Source organism: Thamnophis elegans, chromosome 16, assembly GCF_009769535.1.
Source record: "Thamnophis elegans isolate rThaEle1 chromosome 16, rThaEle1.pri, whole genome shotgun sequence".
NCBI classification, from domain to species: Eukaryota; Metazoa; Chordata; class Lepidosauria; order Squamata; family Colubridae; genus Thamnophis; species Thamnophis elegans.
In genome coordinates this window covers 34,264,480-34,282,292 of record NC_045556.1, presented here as the reverse complement: position 1 = coordinate 34,282,292, position 17,813 = coordinate 34,264,480, and the positions used below count along the sequence as shown (strand labels likewise).

The 17,813-nt window shown below is 45.9% G+C and overlaps 3 protein-coding genes and 4 non-coding genes across 7 annotated transcripts in view; 1 reads left to right on the top strand and 6 right to left on the bottom strand.

Annotated features, from left to right (window-relative positions):
- Positions 1 to 4,497, bottom strand: part of LOC116519377 (surfeit locus protein 2-like) — a 5,022-nt gene extending 525 nt beyond the window's left edge. The window contains 6 exon segments of the mRNA XM_032233229.1: positions 143 to 184; positions 186 to 250; positions 253 to 331; positions 1,195 to 1,310; positions 2,716 to 2,874; positions 4,317 to 4,497. Coding sequence (XP_032089120.1) covers positions 143 to 184; positions 186 to 250; positions 253 to 331; positions 1,195 to 1,310; positions 2,716 to 2,874; positions 4,317 to 4,451 — 596 coding nt within the window. The 5' untranslated portion in view covers positions 4,452 to 4,497.
- LOC116519660 (surfeit locus protein 1-like) lies at positions 4,491 to 11,278 on the top strand. The gene is given in 10 exon segments (XM_032233661.1): positions 4,491 to 4,596; positions 5,556 to 5,628; positions 6,218 to 6,351; positions 7,072 to 7,154; positions 8,199 to 8,390; positions 8,539 to 8,611; positions 9,526 to 9,700; positions 10,637 to 10,706; positions 10,843 to 10,880; positions 10,883 to 11,278. Coding segments are annotated over 10 exon segments (927 nt in total). The 5' UTR covers positions 4,491 to 4,533; the 3' UTR covers positions 10,909 to 11,278.
- A 602-nt stretch (positions 11,279 to 11,880) lies between these two features.
- Positions 11,881 to 17,771, bottom strand: LOC116519252 (60S ribosomal protein L7a). The gene is made up of 8 exons (XM_032233084.1): positions 17,656 to 17,771; positions 16,610 to 16,730; positions 15,235 to 15,384; positions 14,346 to 14,486; positions 14,015 to 14,094; positions 13,217 to 13,347; positions 12,234 to 12,303; positions 11,881 to 11,999 (listed from the first exon to the last, which is right to left on the bottom strand). The coding sequence occupies exons 1-8, from the start codon at positions 17,656 to 17,658 to the stop codon at positions 11,895 to 11,897; spliced, it is 801 nt and encodes a 266-aa protein (XP_032088975.1). The 5' UTR covers positions 17,659 to 17,771; the 3' UTR covers positions 11,881 to 11,894.
- On the bottom strand, positions 13,454 to 13,531 carry LOC116519733. Its single transcript, XR_004256683.1, has one exon. It is a non-coding gene; the product is annotated as a small nucleolar RNA SNORD36 (small nucleolar RNA).
- LOC116519714 lies at positions 14,177 to 14,254 on the bottom strand. Its single transcript, XR_004256665.1, has one exon. It is a non-coding gene; the product is annotated as a small nucleolar RNA SNORD36 (small nucleolar RNA).
- On the bottom strand, positions 14,563 to 14,628 carry LOC116519720. Its single transcript, XR_004256671.1, has one exon. It is a non-coding gene; the product is annotated as a small nucleolar RNA SNORD24 (small nucleolar RNA).
- On the bottom strand, positions 15,496 to 15,569 carry LOC116519718. Its single transcript, XR_004256669.1, has one exon. It is a non-coding gene; the product is annotated as a small nucleolar RNA SNORD24 (small nucleolar RNA).
- Positions 17,772 to 17,813: the final 42 nt, after the last annotated feature.

The window sequence follows — 17,813 nt, the reverse complement described above, 5'->3', positions numbered from 1 at the left end:
GCCTTCCTTATGCGCCAAACTTTCACAGCGTCCTTGCAACTGGGGAAAAACCACAGCCTGACTATGCGCCTTTTGTGGCAGGGTGGTGTCCCTGCTTTTTAGGATGCTGTCTAGATTTGCCACGCTTTCCACCAGGAGGTACCTCACTACTGGGTACAAATCACTCAGGCTGTCGTCGGTTTCATGCCCCTTCATCACTGGCGGGAGGTTCCCAGGAATGCCCCCTTGGCTTCCCCTCCTTTCGCAAAGACCGTTGTCTGTTTCTTGCCGGGGCCGTCGACGTTTATGCAAGAGACAAGCTGGGAAATATTCCAGCCCTTCTTTTGACAATCTTCATCTGTATAGAAGAGAGAGAAAAGGATCCCGTCAAGAAAGATTTCTGCTCTTCCTTTTCGAGGCTTTGAGCAAGCAAAGCAAGTAGTAATTAATCGAATGAGGGAGATGGAGTTCCAAGAAGAATAAATAGGTGCCTCTCACAGTAGGGACAGAATCAAAACAGTGTGTGGGAATCGGCAAGATATCTAATGACCTGATCTCCCCAAAACAAAGAAGAGCTTTCTTCAGAGCCAGATTACCTCTTCCTCAGCACTCCTCCAGGGCAGGTATAAGAGAAACACCTATAGCAGAAGGGTTGTATATGTGGTGAAGGAGAAGTGGAAGATAATTCACATGTTCTATTACACTGCGAGCTATACAGAGCTTGTAGGTCTGCAATATTCTCCCTTATTAAAGAGATTGCCAGGGAGGGCAGACAATTTTTATCTAGGCTTTCTCCTCCAGGACACTAACCCGGTTACCATGTATGCAGTGGCAAAGTTCTGTGCTGCTGCAATGTCCATAAAAAAAAATTGGCTACAGAAGTATAGTACTATCTTGTACCAATTATCTGGACATACCTTTAACAATCTTGGGACCATTATGTTATTATCCACTTTAATGTCAATACTTTTTAATTATATTTTAAGGTTAGCATTTTTAATATAGTGTAAAAATGAATGTGGTATTGCTGGTCCTTGACCGTAATAAAGATTTTACTACTTACCCCTGGAGGAAAGCTCCCCCCCCCCCCCGCGCCTTTAGAAACAACATGAAGGATTGGAGCACCTGATCTGCCCACTTCCTGGGGTAGGTTGAGAGAAGAAGAGGGAACAAAGGAACCGTTTAAGAAAAGACAAGATGAAAAGAAAAATGGACCGGTGCCAACTCACACGTCGGAGCGCCTTCTGATAACGCCGGCCTTGGACGTGACGGAGAACATGCTCTGGGATCTTATTGAGATGACGCAGGGTGAGTTTGCAGAATAGTGATTCCTAAAAAAAGGGGAAAAAAGTGGGTGGAAAGAAAGAAATGGAAGAAGGAAGGAAAGAAGAGAGGGAAAGAAAGAGGGGAGGAGAAAAAGAAGAAAGAAAAAGAAAGGAAGGGAAGAAGGAAGAAAAAAAGAGAAGGAACTTTACCTATGAAAAAGATTGACTATTAAATGAATACAGGTAGTCCTCAAACTTACGGCCACAATTAACCTAAAATTTATGCGACGTGAGAAATTCAAGCAAGTTTGCCCCATTTTTCAAATTTTCTTGCCACATTTGTTAAACGAATTACTGCAGTTGTTAAATTAGGGACCCGTTGTTCAGTGAATCGGGCTTCTCCCTTGATTTTGCTTGTCAGGAGGTCGCAAAAAAGCATCCACATGACCCGGGACACTGCAAGCATCATAAATTTGAGTTAGTGTCGAGCATACAAATGTAAATCACGCAAGCATAGGGATGTTTCAACACTCCTAAGTGGGAAAAATGTGTCAAAAGTCACTTTTTTCAGTGCCATAACTTCGAACCAGCACTAAGCGAACTGCTGGTACAGGTTAACAAGCATTCGTCACTAACTTCCAATGTGGCTGAGATTTTTGCAAATTGCAATCTCGGGAAGCCATTGGTGGTGTGTAACCGAATTGGAGCAGGTTTGCACATTATGGTACACCAAACTGCCCATCCGATTCCGCCATAAATCTACCCCACGGACTTGTAACATGGCTGGCTGGTTTTGAGTTAAATGCATTGCACGTTGCCTACTGAAGAATCCCCAATTTCTTTGCTAAAATGCGGTGGAAATACACCACGTAAAATAGAGAATGGAAGGGAGATAAAGAGAGGGAAAGAGAGAGAAAGGAGATAGGCGAGAAGGATGTAGCAGGCAGGGAAAGAGTAGGAGAGAGGGAAGGTATGGAAAGAGGGAGAGGAGAGGGAGAGAGCAAGGGGAAGTAGAGGAGGAGAGAGGGTAGAGGGAAGAAAGAAGGTAGGGAGGAGAACAGAGGGAGAGCTGAAGATGAAATCGACTATAATATGGTGTCTGGAAAGCAGAAGAACAAATAAAAATCGAAGAGGCTTAATGGCAAAAGGAATTGATTATATTGAATACTCAAAAAATGCTAAATGCATTGGTATACTTGGATTATTCATATGTAGGTTAAAAAAATTAAAAAAAATGGCAAGAAGAAGAACAGAAAAAGAAAGAAAGAAAGAAGAAGAAAGGAAAAAAGAAAGAAAGAAAGAAAGAAGAAAGAAAGAAGAAAGAAGAAGAAAAAGAAAGAAAGAAAAAGAAAGAAAGAGAAAGAAAAAGAAAGAAAAAGAAAGAAAGAAACCCCATTTGAGCTAACCACGGTTGAGCCCATTGCACAAACTCAACCGTTAGCCCTGCTGGGGCACTGTCTCCCAAACACACATACAGATTTTTGGTGCTTGGCACGATGTGCGGTTCGTACTCGCTGTAGTCCAAGACCTCGGAGGTCTTGCTCATGCGCAGGTATTTCTTCCCAGCTGTGAAAGCTTGGAGTTCAGGTAACCTACAAGGGAGCTCATGGCCAGTCAGCATGAAGCGCACCTGGAAGAGAAAAGCAGAGTAAATAAAGACCAATGAGAATGTTGTTGGGATTTCTGGGTGGTGACCCATCCAAGTGTCCATCAGCCCAGACTTCTTGAGCTTTGGAGACCAGCTGAGGCAGGCCATTCTCAAGGTAAAGATTCCCCTCACACTATGTGCTAGTCGTTCCCCACTCTAGGAGGCGGTGCTCATCTCCGTTTCAAAGCGGAGACCCAGCGCTGTCCGAAGACGTCTCCGTGGTCATGTGGCCAGCATGACTCAATGCCCGAAGGCGCACAGAACGCTGTTCCCTTCCCACCAAAAGTGGTTCCTATTTTTCTACTTGCATTTTTTAATGTGCTTTTGAACTGCTAGGTTGGCAGAAGCTGGGACAAGTCACGGGAGCTCACTCCGTTACACGGCGCTGGGGATTCGAACGGCCGACCTTTCTGATTGACAAGCTTAGCATCTTAGCCACTGAGCCACTGGCTGACTAAGCAAAGGCCAATTCAAATGGAATTTTCCAGCACGGTCAACTGTCCACCCTGGGATTTCCGAGTTGCCTGTCCTAGGATTTCTGAGTGGTCTCCCGTTCATTTGTCCAGCTTTTTTGTTTTTAATTTTTTTAAGCTTCAGAGGCTGGACAAGGCGGACGCTGCCAAGTCAACATACTTCAACATGCCAAAGTGAAAAGCAACTCAAACGCAACCCTCCAGTTTGGGCAACTGCCTACCCTGGGAAGAGCCAAGGTGGCGCAGTGGTTAAATGCAGCACTGCAGGCTACTGCTAGATCAGCAGTTCAGCGGTTCAAATCTCACCGGCTCAGGGTTGACTCAGCCTTCCATCCTTCCGAGGTGGGTAAAATGAGGACCCAGATTGTTGGGGGCAATATGCTGACTCTCTGTAAATCGCTTAGAGAGGCCTGAAAGCCTATGAAGCGGTATATAAGTCTACTGCTATTGCTATTGCTATTCTGAGTGGTCTCCCTCTGAAGGTCCATCCTCCTAGCCTTCTCCAGCATCAGAGACCAGGCGAGGCAGACCAGGTGCTGCCAAAGCCAGCGCATCCTCCAGATTTCCAAGTTTCACATGGGAACTTTACCAGCTTGGTCCAATCCTGCGGGATTTCCGAGTGGTCTCCCATCCACCAGCCCAGCTGTTGGCCAAGCCAACATGCCCTCAAGAACAGCCTGCCTCCGCCAAGACCAATTCAAACTGAGTTTTACACTTTGGGATTTCTGAGTGGTCTCCCATCCCATCTGCTGTTTTCAGCTTCTGAGGCTGGAGAAAGCAGGGCAGGCGCTGTCAATTTAACCTCTCCACAAGAGCCGCCTCCCTAAGACAAAAGCCCAATCCACGCGCAACCTGGGGGGGACGGGACCCCCTTGGGATTTCCTCGTGGTCTCCCATCCACCATCCCATCCGAGCTCTGCAGACCCTGGAATGGGCGGGAGCGCCGGTCACCTTTTTCCCCGGAGGGAGGACTCGCAAGCTCGGGTGCCGCTGCAGGAAACGCTCCAGCTCGGGGGAAAGCAGAGACGATCCCGCCTCGCCTTCTTCTCCGTCTCCTTCTTCTCGCCCGCGCGGCGGTTCAGCCATCTTTCCACGCCGCACCGGAAGTCGCGGCGGCGCGACCCGGAAGTGCCCTCCCGTTTGACCTCCTCTTCCCCTCCAGGGCAAGATGGCGGCGTGGCAACGGTTACTAAGCGACGGGGGACTGAGGGGCGCCCTCGGGAGGCTCCGGGTGAGGGAAGCGACGCCGGCTCGGCCCCTCGCAGGCGGCTGTTCGGCAGGTCGAGCCTCGCTCGTCCGCTTGGGCTCCTTTGACCTTGTCCCCGCAGCCGCTTTCAGCCCAGGACGGGGCTCTTTGGAAGGCCCCGGCGGGGAATTATGGGCATTGGAGTACCAAACTGTTGGGGGAGCCCCAGCTTTCTTTAGCATGGCTAGTTTGAAAGGGGAACGATGGGCATTGCAATACCATGCCCTTGCAGTAGCATGGGTAGCTTGAAAGGGCCCGGCTGAGAGTTATGGGCATTGGAGTGTCCAGGCAGTTGGGAGCCCCAGCTTGCATTACCATGGCTAGTTTGAAAGGGGAATTATGGGCCTTGGAGTGCCAAACAGTTGGGTGAGCCCAGATTTCAGTGGCATGGATAGTTTAAAAGGCCCTGTCGGGGAGTTATGGGTATTGAAGTGCCAAATAGATGTGGGAGCCCCAGCTTGCAGTCACATGGGTAGTTTGAAAGGGCCCAGCTGAGCGTTATGGACATTGGAGTACTAAACAGTTGGGGGAACCCAGATTTCAGTAGCATGGGTAGCTTGAAAGGGCCTGGCTGAGAGTTATGGGCATTGGAGTGTCCAGGCAGTTGGGAGAGCCCCAGCTTGCATTCCCATGGCTAGTTTGAAATGGGAATGATGGGCATTGGAGTGCCAAATATTTGGGGGGGCAGGTTTCAATGGCATGGGGTTGTTTGAAAGCCCATGTCTAAGGTTTGTGGGCATTGGCGTGCCAAGCAGCTGGAAGGCCCTAGCTTCGCTCTCTTTACAGCCCTGCGAGGTAGGCCGGTCCCTCTTCTCAATGAGTTGAGGGTTGGGTTGAAGTTCACCACTTTATTTCAGTGGTGAAATAAATCAAATAAATTGGAATTTGTTGACTTTAAGATTTCTTTTCCCAGGCTTCCTTCAACTTCTACTCTTTTCCTTCAGTTTTCCTGCCTGAATGATGGAAGGAGGTCCTTCGCCCGCTGCTGTTTGAAAGATACTTTACAGCAGCCCCCAAGTGAGTTAACAGTTACAGAGTTGGAAGGGACCTTGGAGGTAATCTACTCCAACCCCCTGCTCACGCAGGAGACCTATATTTGGGATTCGAACCGCTGAATTGATGGCCTTTCTGATGGACAACCTCAGCTTCTTAGCCACTGAACCACCTGTGGGTTTTTTTGTTTTTAAACCACTGTTGCTTTATATTTTTATTCATTCACTCGTGACATTTCTACTTCATTCATTCATTCAATTTCTCTAGCTTAATCAAGGGACTCTGGGCAATTCTACAAATTATTTTTTTAAAAACCTTGCAATTCTTGCCATTCTAAAAACCATAAAAACATTGAAACAATATTCAGACAGTAAAAGCATCCGTGCAACAAATAGGGACAAACAGCAGTCGGGTTGATTATTCTATGCTGCCCATCTGCTCTGAGTAACTCTGGGCAGCTTACAATAAAATATTCAACAGTATGTTATTTTATTAATAAACTGCTCAGAGTCAGCTAGGTAAGATGAGTGAGGTAGAAATTTGAGAAATAAACCTGAGTTTTTACAAATAGCTTTGCCACTAATAGTATTTTTTTTTTCTCTTCCCCTCCCAGAGATTTTATCCTGGAGGCTTTATCCAGCCAGAAATTTTGCCTCAGCTGCTACTGCCAGATCCACAGAAGAAAATATACTAAAATGGGGACTTCTGCTCATCCCAATAGGTTCATTTTTCCTTGGCTCTTGGCAGGTAAATAAGACGGATGAAGTGAAGGTTGGCTGCTTGGAACCTTTGGGTAGCTTAGTGCAGTGGTCTCCAACCGGTGGTCCGTGGAGCACTGGTGGTCAGTGAGAAAACTTTGGTGGTCCGTAGAAAAATTATCTGCATTTTTATATTGCACTAAATCAGGGGTCCTCAAACTACGGCCCCTGAGCTGGGTACCTGCAATGAACGCTTGTGTTGTTGCAGAGAGTCTCCCCCTTTGGGGTCACTTTATGGGGGCTGGAGGGGGGCAGAAATTCCAACTTAGGGTCTGCTTCAACCTCCTGGTGGGGGGGCTTTGGGCAACGGCTGGAGGGAAGTGCTGCTAGTGGCAAAGAGCTGGATTGGGTTTGATTGTTGGTTGTAAGTTGAGAACTATCTGTAAATAAAAGACATGCGTGATGTGCTTAACAATCAGTGTGCTTAATCTTCTGGTTTTCAATTACTAGACAGCAAAATCTTCCTTTAAAGAAATGCCTGTCTATTAATAATTGCTCTTGTGGAGCAAAGGCTCTTTTAAGTGTGTGCGGCACTCCTTCCGAGTGTTACTCTATTATTCTAATTTATTCAGAAAAGCGAATTTTAAAAGCTTCCTACTATGCTGGGTAGATAGATAGTGCTGCTGTGAGAGAGGAATTCTGTAGACTGAGATGTGTTTCTCCTACTTGACAATGGAACAAAAGTCCAATATTTTGTGCTTTACCTCAGGTTCGGCGGCGGGAATGGAAGAGGAAGCTGATTGCCGAACTGGACAGCAGGGTTACTGCTGAGCCAATTCCACTGCCAGCAGAGTAAGTGTTTTTTGGGAATGGTAAAGAGAATTTAGAATATTACCGAGAGCATCAAATAGGTACCTCCACTTTGATTTTGGTGGGAAGACCACTCACAATTTTTTAATTTATTTTCATCAGGAAGAAAACCGGTGCCACTGTTGGCTGCCGCTCCTTTTTCCTGCCCAGAATGCACCTGCTTTCTTCAGTTCTCTAAAAAACACATTCTTTTTGTCTGTTTCATGGGTTCTCCAAACTTGGCAATTTTTAAGAGACCTTTGGATTTCAGCTCCTGGAATTCCCTCAGCGTAGGTGGCTGAGGAAATTCTGGGAGCTTGAAGTCCACAAGTCTTAAAACGGCCCAGTTTGGAGAACTCTGATCTAACTTGAGCCTCTGGAAAAAATAGGGGGTGGGGGGAAGAGAGACACTCCTAACACCTCTTGGTGTGTGTGTGTGTTCTGTTAAGATACAGCCTGTTGTGCCTTAAAATGGCTTCTACTGTACAGCGCAATGGGGCTCCCTCTGGTAAGGGGGAAAATACAACATTAGAAATTACGTTTGGCCTGGACATTTCCACGCTATAAATACCCGGGCAACACTGAATGATCAGCTAGTATAGTATATAAATAACAATAAAATGGCTGCCAGGACAGAGGTTTCCCCACATGCTTAGTTCACCTTTCGGAATTCTGATTGCCTCATTTCACTGCAAACTATTTTGGTTGCTACTTTTATGAGAACTGTAGCCCTGGCAGACATAATTGTTCCAGTTGCTAGCTAATTGGCAGACTTTTGGGGACACAAAAGTAGCAGGACATTACAATTTTCTGAGCATTTGAAAACAGATATGTATTGTACATTCAAGCAGCTGGCTTGTTTAAGTTCTCTTTGTAGCAAGTTCAGGGCGTTGCCTCTTTCTTTACCGTTACAGGCAGTGTAGTTGGTCCGTTTTCCCTTGCTCTCGTTCATAAACGGCAATATTAATTGGCAAAACATTTTAATTTCTCTTTTGCTGTCTAAGCTATAACCCAGATTCCCCTTCCTGCCTTGCTCCTTTTCTGCAGCTTCTATGAACTGAACGAATTAGAATACGTGCCAGTCAAGGTCAGAGGTCATTTTGACCACACCAAAGAGCTGTATGTGATCCCGCGAACCCCAGTAGATCCCGAGAAAGAAGCCAGGAATGCCGGCCGTATCATGTCTAACGTAGAGAGCGGAGCCCACGTGATCACTCCCTTTTACTGCACTGACCTCGGGTGTGTATATTATCATCTCCAAGGTTTAAGTAGCCGCCTAGAGTTGGGATGAAAGATAGGCGGCTGTATAAATGATTTAAGTAAATAAAATGCAGCCTTGCTGTCACCCCTGAGTGACTTTTATTATTGTGGTTTTTTAAACCTGCAGGATAACGATTCTAGTCAACAGAGGATTTGTTCCCAGAAAGAAGATGAATCCAGAGACCAGATTAAAGGGACAGGTACGCTGTTGGCTTTCCATGGGTTAGTCCTCTCTACTTAGAAAGACAGATTAAACAGTGTTGGAAGGGACCTTGTACGTCATCTAGTCCCACTCTCTGACCAAGCGGGAGACCCTGGCCTACACCATTTTTGACAGATGGCAGTCCAGACTCTTCTTGAAAGCCTCCAGGGATGAAGCTCCAAAGCCAAGCTCTTCCATGGGTTGATTGTTCTCACTGTCAGAAAATTCCTCCTTATTTCCAGGTTAAATCTCTCCTTCTTCAGTTTCCATCCATTATTCCTTGTCTGGCCTTCAGGGGCTTTGGAGAATAGCGTGACCCTCCCTTCTCTCTGTCGCAGCCCCACAAATATTGGAAAACTGCTATCCCATCTCCCCTGGTCCTTCTCTTCCCTAGACTAGCCATGCCCAGTTCATGCAACCCTTCCTCATATGTTTTAGTCTCCAGTCCCCTCATCATCCTGGTTGCTCTTCTCTGCACTCTTTCTCCACATCTTTTGACCAAAACAGGATGCAGGATTCTAGGTGTGGTCTTAATAAGGTTTTATAGAGTAGGAATGGGAGTTCACACCATCACACGATGATGGGGTCTGAACTGCCAACTTTCTGGTCAACAAAGCTAGCACCTTAATGGCTAAGCCAACCATGTCCTTAGCCTGTCTCAAAATTGTTGTTCCTCACCGCCTCGGTCTGTTCCAGTCAGTCCTGCCACCCCACTTTCATGCTGAGCATCTATCCTCTTTTTTTTCCATGCACATACTGCCTGGGACAACCAGATCCCACGATAGAAATAATTTATAATACGTGTCAAAACGGGTTTTGTTCCTTTATATTTGTTTTGGATTGAACTAGTCAAAAAGTTTTGAAGAACAGAAATTGCAGTTGGATTCCCCCCCACCCCTTTTTCTTTTTTAGATCCAAGACGATATTGAACTCACCGGGTTGGTGAGGCTATCAGAACCTCGGAGGGCTTTTGTGCCGGAGAACAACATCGAACAAAACGCTTGGTTTTACCGTGATTTGGATGCCATGGCTAGAGTCACCGGAGCCGAGCCCATTTTTATCGACGCTGACTATAGTAAGTCCCTCCCGAACATTGCCCGCCCGAACACTGCCCTGCCCTCTGATTTTCCTGGATGTTAAATTTTCCCTAGGCAAAATTTAAAATTGACTAGCATCAGATGTCAGCTTGATCGGTTAAGGAATCATTGGAGTGGAACAGGTGAGCCTACTTGGGTGGGCCCCAAATACGGTGCTTTAGATTTAAATTTTTCACCAAAGGCAAAGAATTGTGGGATTTGCAACTGATGGGGTTCATGTTTTTTTAACTGCCGGTTCTGTGGGCGTGGCAGGGAAAGGATACTGCAAAATCCCCATTCCTCCCGATCAGCTGTGACTCCGGAGGCAGAGAATAGATGGGGGCGGGGCCAGCCAGAGGTGGTATTTACCAGTTCTCCGAACTACTCAAAATTTCCACTACTGGTTCTCCAGAACTGATCAGAACCTGCTGAATATTACCTCTGATTTGTAAGGCCAAACCAAGCACAGATGCCTGCTTCTAGTTTAGCTGCACACGTGAAGAATGTAGATCTTGATGAAATTCAACACCAGAAGGCTCATGTGTGGCAGTGGCATTATGGATTAATGGCACAGAATCCCTCACATGTAATCAGCGTAATTATCTTGGTTAATTTAGTACTAAATAGAGTCAAGATTTACTGAAGCTTAAAAACTGCTTCAAGGTGTTAAGTAATGGGAAGCAATCGATAAACACCCTAATATACACCCCCTTGGGAAGATAGGCCAATAGTCTTATTGGCAGAGAGGTTGTCTCCAACGAAAAGCCCAACTTTTGGTAATTATGGGACTTAAAAAAATCCATGCACATCAAAGGACAGAATGTTTCTTGAAGCAATATTTAAAGAGAGCTTTGAAGTGAAGTTTATTGAACTTATGGGTGAGCAACACACGGAAAATCTTACTGAATCGCGCTCCAATTCTCTCTATACCCACAGGAAGCTCAGTTCCGGGGGGCCAATCGGGGGCCAGACCAGAGTAACTTTACGAAACGAGCACATGCAGTATATACTTACTTGGTGAGTAGCAACACATTGGTTTTAGCTGGTGGGGTGGGAGCGGCCAAGAGTGGGAAAGATGAGGAGTAAACCCTCAAGCGATCCACACATTTGTACTCCAAATTGTTAAAATCAAACATTTTTCTCTTCTGTTCAGGTACACCCTATGTGCAGCCACTTCCTTTTTGTGGTACAAGAGTTCATTCAGAAGGTGCCTTTCTGAATCCTACAACTGCTGAAGAAGTGGTTTAGGGGTGCGGCTTTAAAAAGTGGCCACCTATCCCAAGTCGTAGAGTGGAGCATTTGGAAGATGATTGGGGACTTCTTGATGGACACCTCACCCAAGCCAGGAGTTGCTGGAAACCAGGCAGAGCATCTCTGAAAAGTAAGCGGATCCTCAAGTATTTGGGGAAATGTTACTGGTTCAGAAGACAAATAATGGAGAGTTTTGAAGGAAAAAGTCTTTTCAAATGTGGGTGCGTCAATGAACAAGAAATCAATTAAAATTAGAGGCTTTAGCATTGGAGGTACCCTATATTTGTGACAATTTGAATCATGTTTCTTAAAATATGTGAATAAAATGAGTGTTCAACTCTTCCTGGTATTTAATGAGGGCGTAATAGAAAATACGACAAAGAACTATTGCAAAGAATGCCCATAATTTTGGGCCAGTAATTCTCTCAGCCCAATCCACCTCATAGGGTTTTTGTTAGGAAAATAGGAAGGGGAAGGAGTATTAAAGGTTCCCCTCACACACATGTGCTAGTCGTTCCCGACTTTAGGGGGTGCTGCTCATCTCCGTTTCAGAGCCGAAGAGCCAGTGCTGTCCGAAGACGTCTCCATGGCCATGTGACCGGCATGACTCAACGCTTGTTCCCTCACCACCAAAGATAGTTCCTATTTTTCTACTTGCATTTTTTTAATGTGCTTTCGAACTGCTAGGTTGGCAGAAGCTGGGACAAGTCACGGGAGTTACGCAGAGCTAGGGATTCAAACCGCCAACCTTTCTGATTGACAAGCTTAGCCTATTAGGGCAATAGCAGCATTAGGTCAAACCTAATATTTCCTCCATTTATTTCTATAAAAATGGGAGAGAGCTGCATGTTACCCACGACTTAAAAAAAAAAAAACCCTTTAAAGTAACATCAAAGCACACGCAGAAGCCTTTTTGTTTAGAATTTATTTTTATGTACAGAAAAACTGACACATCTATCCAAGCTTGGTGGCCAGCTCTTTTGCTTTGGCCTTTTCAAGTTTAGCAATCCGAGCGACGGATTTGGGACCCAAGACGTTTCCTCCCCAGTGACGACGAATCTGGAAAGGAAAAAAAAAATTTATTTACAAACAGGAAGAAATGCTGATTCTGCCATACTGCCCACCTCTTTGCAATTACAGCCTCTTTCCAAATTACTGTGTATTGCAGTAACTCAGAAGCTATAAATTAGAGTGCTAAATAATATATATTTCAAGCCTCTTAAGACTATGTTTTAGCAGGCTACGCAAGCAGAAGCAAACAAAGCAAAAAAAATCAGACAGGCTCAGTCTTACCTCATCGTATCTCTCGTTGTAGTTGGTCTTAACAGCTTCCACCAGTTTAGCCAAGGCTCCTTTGTCCTCACTGCATAGAAAAAAGTTAAAAGTAAAGGTTCTCCTCGCACAAAATGTGCCAGTCGTTCCCTACTCTAGGGGGCAGTGCTCGTCTCTGTTTCAAAGCTGAAGAGCCAGCGCTGTCCGAAGACGTCTCTGTGGTCATGTGGCCAGCATGATTCAACGCCAAAAGTGCACGGAACGCTGTTACCTTCCTAACAAAGGTGGTCCCTATTTTTCTACTTGCATTTTTACCTGCTTTCAAACTGTTAAGTTGGCAAAAGCTGGGGTAAGTCACGGGAGCTCACTCCGTTACGTGACGCTAGGGATTTGAATTGCCGACCTTTCTGATCGACAAGCTCAGCGTCTTAGCTGCTGAGCCACCTATAGAGCCCTATAGAAAAAAGTTATGGCCAAGCAATTTGCAGGGGTCAAGGCCACCATTTCAAGATGAAAGTGTCATGCAAGAAACATACAGGTGGGTTTTAGTCCCTGCCCAAAGTCACTGAAAGAAGTTGACTTATTACCCTGTCTCGCATCATAGCAGCCTCTCCATAGTCACATGATCCAAAATCAGACACTTGGCCACTGTCTCGTATTTATGACAATCGCAGTGCCCCTTTTGCAACCTTCTGATGAGCAAAGTCAAGCCGGATTTGCTTAAACCATGTTGCTAACTTAACTGCAGTAATTCACTTAAAGCAACTGCAGCAAATTGGGCAAAACTCATTTAACAAGCACCTTACTTAGCAAGGGGCTCAATTGTGATCGTTAACTGGAGGACTACCTGTATTCAGCTGCTCTCCTAATGGTGCGGCCACCCACAAGTCTATGACCTTCTAGCAGTTATTGAAATGATGACTGCTCAGTTGGCACCCAAATCCCCAATCAGATCTGCCATGTACAGCGGTTGGCAGGACCAGCCTCCACTCAGGGCTACTTACGGATTAACTTGGGTGAAGGCCACGCAAGTGCAGGTTTTCCGGTGGACGAGGCGACCCAGCCTGGCTTTGCCTTTGATGATGCAATAGGGGACCCCCATTTTCCGGCACAAGGCGGGCAGAAAAACCACCAGCTGCCCCAGGGAGAAGAAAATAAAACCTTTTTCAATAAGGGGACCCTGGCTGCATCTTCAACACTAGAGAAATGGGGGTGGGGTGGGGGAGATTTGGGGAATGGCAATCGCTCAGGGTTAAAAAGCTCGTGTAGTTTTGCTCTCCACAGGGGAGTCAGACGAAGAAATTCAAACATCACTGCAATTGCCAAGCCCAAGCAAGTCACAAAAGAACGTTGAGAATTGTTTTGGGAACAGCCGCTTCCAGACTTAAAAATTGTCTGGCTTTCCCTCCCCACAAATGAACCAAGAGAGTCACTATGAAAGAATCTGAGAAGAGCAATGACAAAGGAACTATCCCCCCCCAAAAAACAATGAAGTCCCTAGATCTAAGTTTCACATTAGAAAATTGAGGAAACAGATCTCAGGTTCCTTATTCCTGCATTTCCCCCCCCCCCTTCAAATATAAGACTAACTTGTACCCTAAACGTTTGTCAAAGAGGAAAGGAAAAATGAGAATGGCGGTGAAATGCTACATATTCCTGTCTGGGAGTCAAGGTTTATTTTGAAAGCTATTGCTCCTTTAACCCAAAGCCCGGGAGACGGCAGCGTTGAGTTTGGGACTCAGCCAAACTACAGCACAGAATTTGGAAATGCAAAAGGACAAAGCCTGCCCCATGTGCTTTACCTCAATGGGGTCTACGTCGTGCGCGATCACCACCAGCTGAGCCTTCTTGTTCTCCACCAAGGTCGTGACTGTGTTGACACCTGAGAGAAGGGGAAAAAAAGACCAGTGAGCTAAATTTACAGCGTTAACCAAGCGGGATTGTACGGAATGGGCCAACCTGCTAAAGCTCAGAGTTAAATAGCCAATGTCTTTTGGTCTTCAATCTGCAGTTCAGGTGAAGAAATTCATACATCATTGCGATAGCTGGTTGTCAAGAGAAAAACCCCGGGGAAGGCTGTCCTTTCTAGCTAGCCAAGCTTGGGAAAGACAGCAGAGACACTCAAAAGGTTACCTGCCCTCAGCACAGGTGGCCTCTTGGTTGGAACATCGCCCTTCCCCGCCGCTTTCTGCTCCGCCCGAGCCAACAGCCTCTGTTTCTTCTCTTGCTTGGTTTCAGGCCTGTATTTGTGAGCCAACTTTAGAAGCTGAGTCGCTGTGGAGAGGAGACATTAAATGAGGACCGGAGGATTTCTCTGCCCATTCCCTAGCAGCTTCACAGAGAATCCTTGTGCATCAGCGATCTTGGTGGTTGGGGGTCGTCAAGAAAGCTCAGATAGTTGATTCCATCATCTGCACATTAGAGAACCTTTTCACCTTCAGGCTGAACCCGAAAAAGGGATTCCTCCCCCCCCCCCTTTTCACATACCGCTCATTATCTAGCCAGCAAAATCACACCCCCAAGTCAAATTTTTATTGGCATGCAGATTACTATGCTCTTTGCACCCCAAAATGCTTGTGAGCAATGAAATGCATGCTGTACTTAGCAACCGCAAATCTCCCCAGAGCTACTTCTAAGTTTCTGAGCCCCTCCTCCCATAATTGTAGTTTGAGTGTGTGTCAACCCACCCCCAAATTTATGGCTATTTTTAGTGTCCCACAGTCACGAGTGCAATTTATGTTTTTTTTTTTGCTGGAAAACAATGTTTACTTCTAGCTTCTGGCAAATAACACCCCCTAAAATTATTTAACTAACCTGCTCACTTAATGACTGCCGCAATGGAGGACATAAAATTGGGTGAACTGGTTAACAACCCGCACAACTTAATGGATGGAATTCCAGGCTCAATTCTCATCATAGGTCAAGGAGTATCTCTATATAGGAAGACCCATTTTTCCCCTGCAGCCTTCTGCTCAGCCTCCTTCCTCTGACAATTAAAACAGGGGGGAAAATCACCATTTACCCGTCTGGCGGTCCAGGGCTTGGGTGAACTGGTTGACCGCTGGGGGCACCTTCAACCTTTTGTAAAGGATCGCCCGCTGGCGCTGGAGGCGGATGTAACGAGGCCATTTCACAAAGCGGGTCAAGTCTCGTTTGGGCTGGATATCCTGGCCTGAAAGAAGTTTGAAGTTTTGTTTTATTTATATAACAGCATCAACTCAGAGGATCGTTTTGTAAAGCTTGGGAGCTTCCCCCCCCCCCCCGAGCAAAAAAAAGGGGCATCAGCATCAGAGATCTTGGTGGAAAAGCTTGTCAGCACTGCCACTCAGTTAGCAAATATTCTTTCCATCATTTGCTTGCACCCTTTTCACAGCATTAAGTTCAAAAGTTGCTCAACTGTAAGTTTGGGGGATGACATGTCAAGTTAATAAACTAATTAAACTTCCCCAAAAAACAGACCCGCCACACCCAAAAGGCCAGATTCTCCCCCACTCCTTAATCTATACATTAACCCGACCTATAATTTGAGTTTTCTATATGAAATAGCAAACCTTATTTTATTAATAGCAAAAGCAACAAAGAATGAACAGTTCCATGAAGAATCAAGGGCAACAATAATGTTTTCTAATATATAATAAAAGAATGTGGTTTCCTCCTAACCTTCAGGTGCCTCACCCAACAGCTGTAATGAACTTGAAGCAGGGCAATTTCTCCAGAATGTTAAAATCCAGTAATAAATATCCCCCAATAAATTGATCCCAACCTGTTCAGGACTTTGTAACACCTAGAAAATGGCTTGAAAGCTAACTGGCAGTCAATATATGGTTTTCAGCACAGGATACATTAAAAGCACCTTTGTAGATCTAACTATCCCACCCAAAATGCTAACTAAAGTACATAACCAATGCATCTTTCTCAGTGTCTTGCTCCAAAGGATTTTTGAGAGGGTCTTTCTTAAGTGATCATAAGCATTTCAAGACCCCCAAGGATATCCTTTTAAAGCCAGAATGGCTAATTTTTTCTTTCACCTTTCAACATTTTACAGATTCTTCAGGGAAGTTAAAAAAAACAAAACATCTCCAACACTGTTGCATAGATTCTGGAGACTCAATATTTATTCACTCCTATGGTGCCTCTTCAAAATGGCTTTAAGAAGCTCAGAAATGCAATCTCAAGAAAGTTTTGAAACCAAAATCAACAGTGTCTGTTTTCTCCAAATGGAAATATCCCTGCATTTGTCCAAAGACTGTATAAACTGCAAGAAAACAAGCTCAGAAGCACCAAGGACTCCCAAGCCAAACAAATTATGAAGATGTAATGCAGTTTTCCTCGAATTCCCTGCATGATCAGCAAATAAGGCCCCCATCCCATCCATCTCCTTCTCTTTCCCAACTCACCGATGCCGAAGTTTTTGGGCCTCTTCTCAAAGAGCGGGTTCACCACCTTCTTGGCCTCCTGCTTCTTGACCACAGCAGGGGCCGGAGCCACCTTCTTCCCCTTGGCCTTCTTCCCCTTGGGCTGCAAAAGTGAAGCACAAGTCAAATCTGGATCGTTCCACCTACCGCCAAATATGTAAATGCATCGTCTCCTATACACCTTTTGCTCAAGTGGGTGACGGCTATGTCCAAAGGACTGTTCCCAAGCTAGGGAATCAGACTCGGCGCTGGATTCGAACTCCCAACCTCGCTGCTCAAACAGATCTGGAAACTTGTCGCCAATGCAATGCAAATCCGTTTACACTTACCAATTTTACCTTCTCTATTAATCTCATAGAGCAGCATAAATATTAATCTCGCCCAACTAAGACTATTGCTTCCATCCCTCCAAATCGCCAAACTTGGCGATTTCATCCCTCCCAGAATTTCCCAACTAACCTAATCACGCCATGTTGGTTGGGGAATTCTGGGAGTTGAAGTCCACAAATCTTAAAATTTGAAGATCGCTGCTCTAAATCGAGACGGTACCAAAGCAACTGTTGCCTAATTTCAGGGATCTCCAAGCTTGGCACCTTTTCAGAATAGCGGACTTCAACTCCCAAAACTCCTCAACCCAGCAAGGCTGGCTTAGGAATTCTGGGAGTTGAAGTCCACAAGCATTGCTTATTCCCAAGGTTAGGGACCCCTGGCCTAATACATTGTTCTGGCTCCCAATTGGTAGGATTGAATCGGCCGATAGGCCCGAAGCAGCAGCAGCAGCAGTAGCTCAGCAGCTGCTTCCAGCCGACCGATCTTTGCAAAAACCAGCGAGGCCGAAAACTCCAGCCTATCCAAAGACCGGCTTCCCGTCATTTTCCCCTCCCAATAGAAGCGGCCTCCGGTTCGGCGGGGTTCCTGGCCCTCCGGGGCGCGATAAAGACCCCCAAGTAGGGCCTCCGACGGGCGGATGGCGCCGGATTGGAAGTCCTCCCTTCCACCGGCAGACCCAACACGTCGCAGGGACTCACCATCTTGGCTGGAAGAAGAAAAAGAGAGAGCGGTGCCTTCTGGGTAATATATCGCAGCCACGCTGGTTCTCGCGAGAGGTTTGGCGCTCGATCACGCGGGAAGATGCGGAAGAGGAAGACGGGGTCTTGGGCGATTTTTGTCATCATAGAGACGATAA

Bases quoted from the DNA above. Each gene is read 5' to 3' on its own strand.
- LOC116519252 (XM_032233084.1), bottom strand. The intron at 14,095-14,345 runs GTAACCTTTTGA...CCCTTCTCTCAG, and splicing joins GCCACCTGTGCTGAGGGCAG to GTGTCAACACAGTCACGACC. The intron at 12,304-13,216 runs GTAAGTAGCCCT...TTTTCTATGCAG, and splicing joins GCCTTCACCCAAGTTAATCC to TGAGGACAAAGGAGCCTTGG.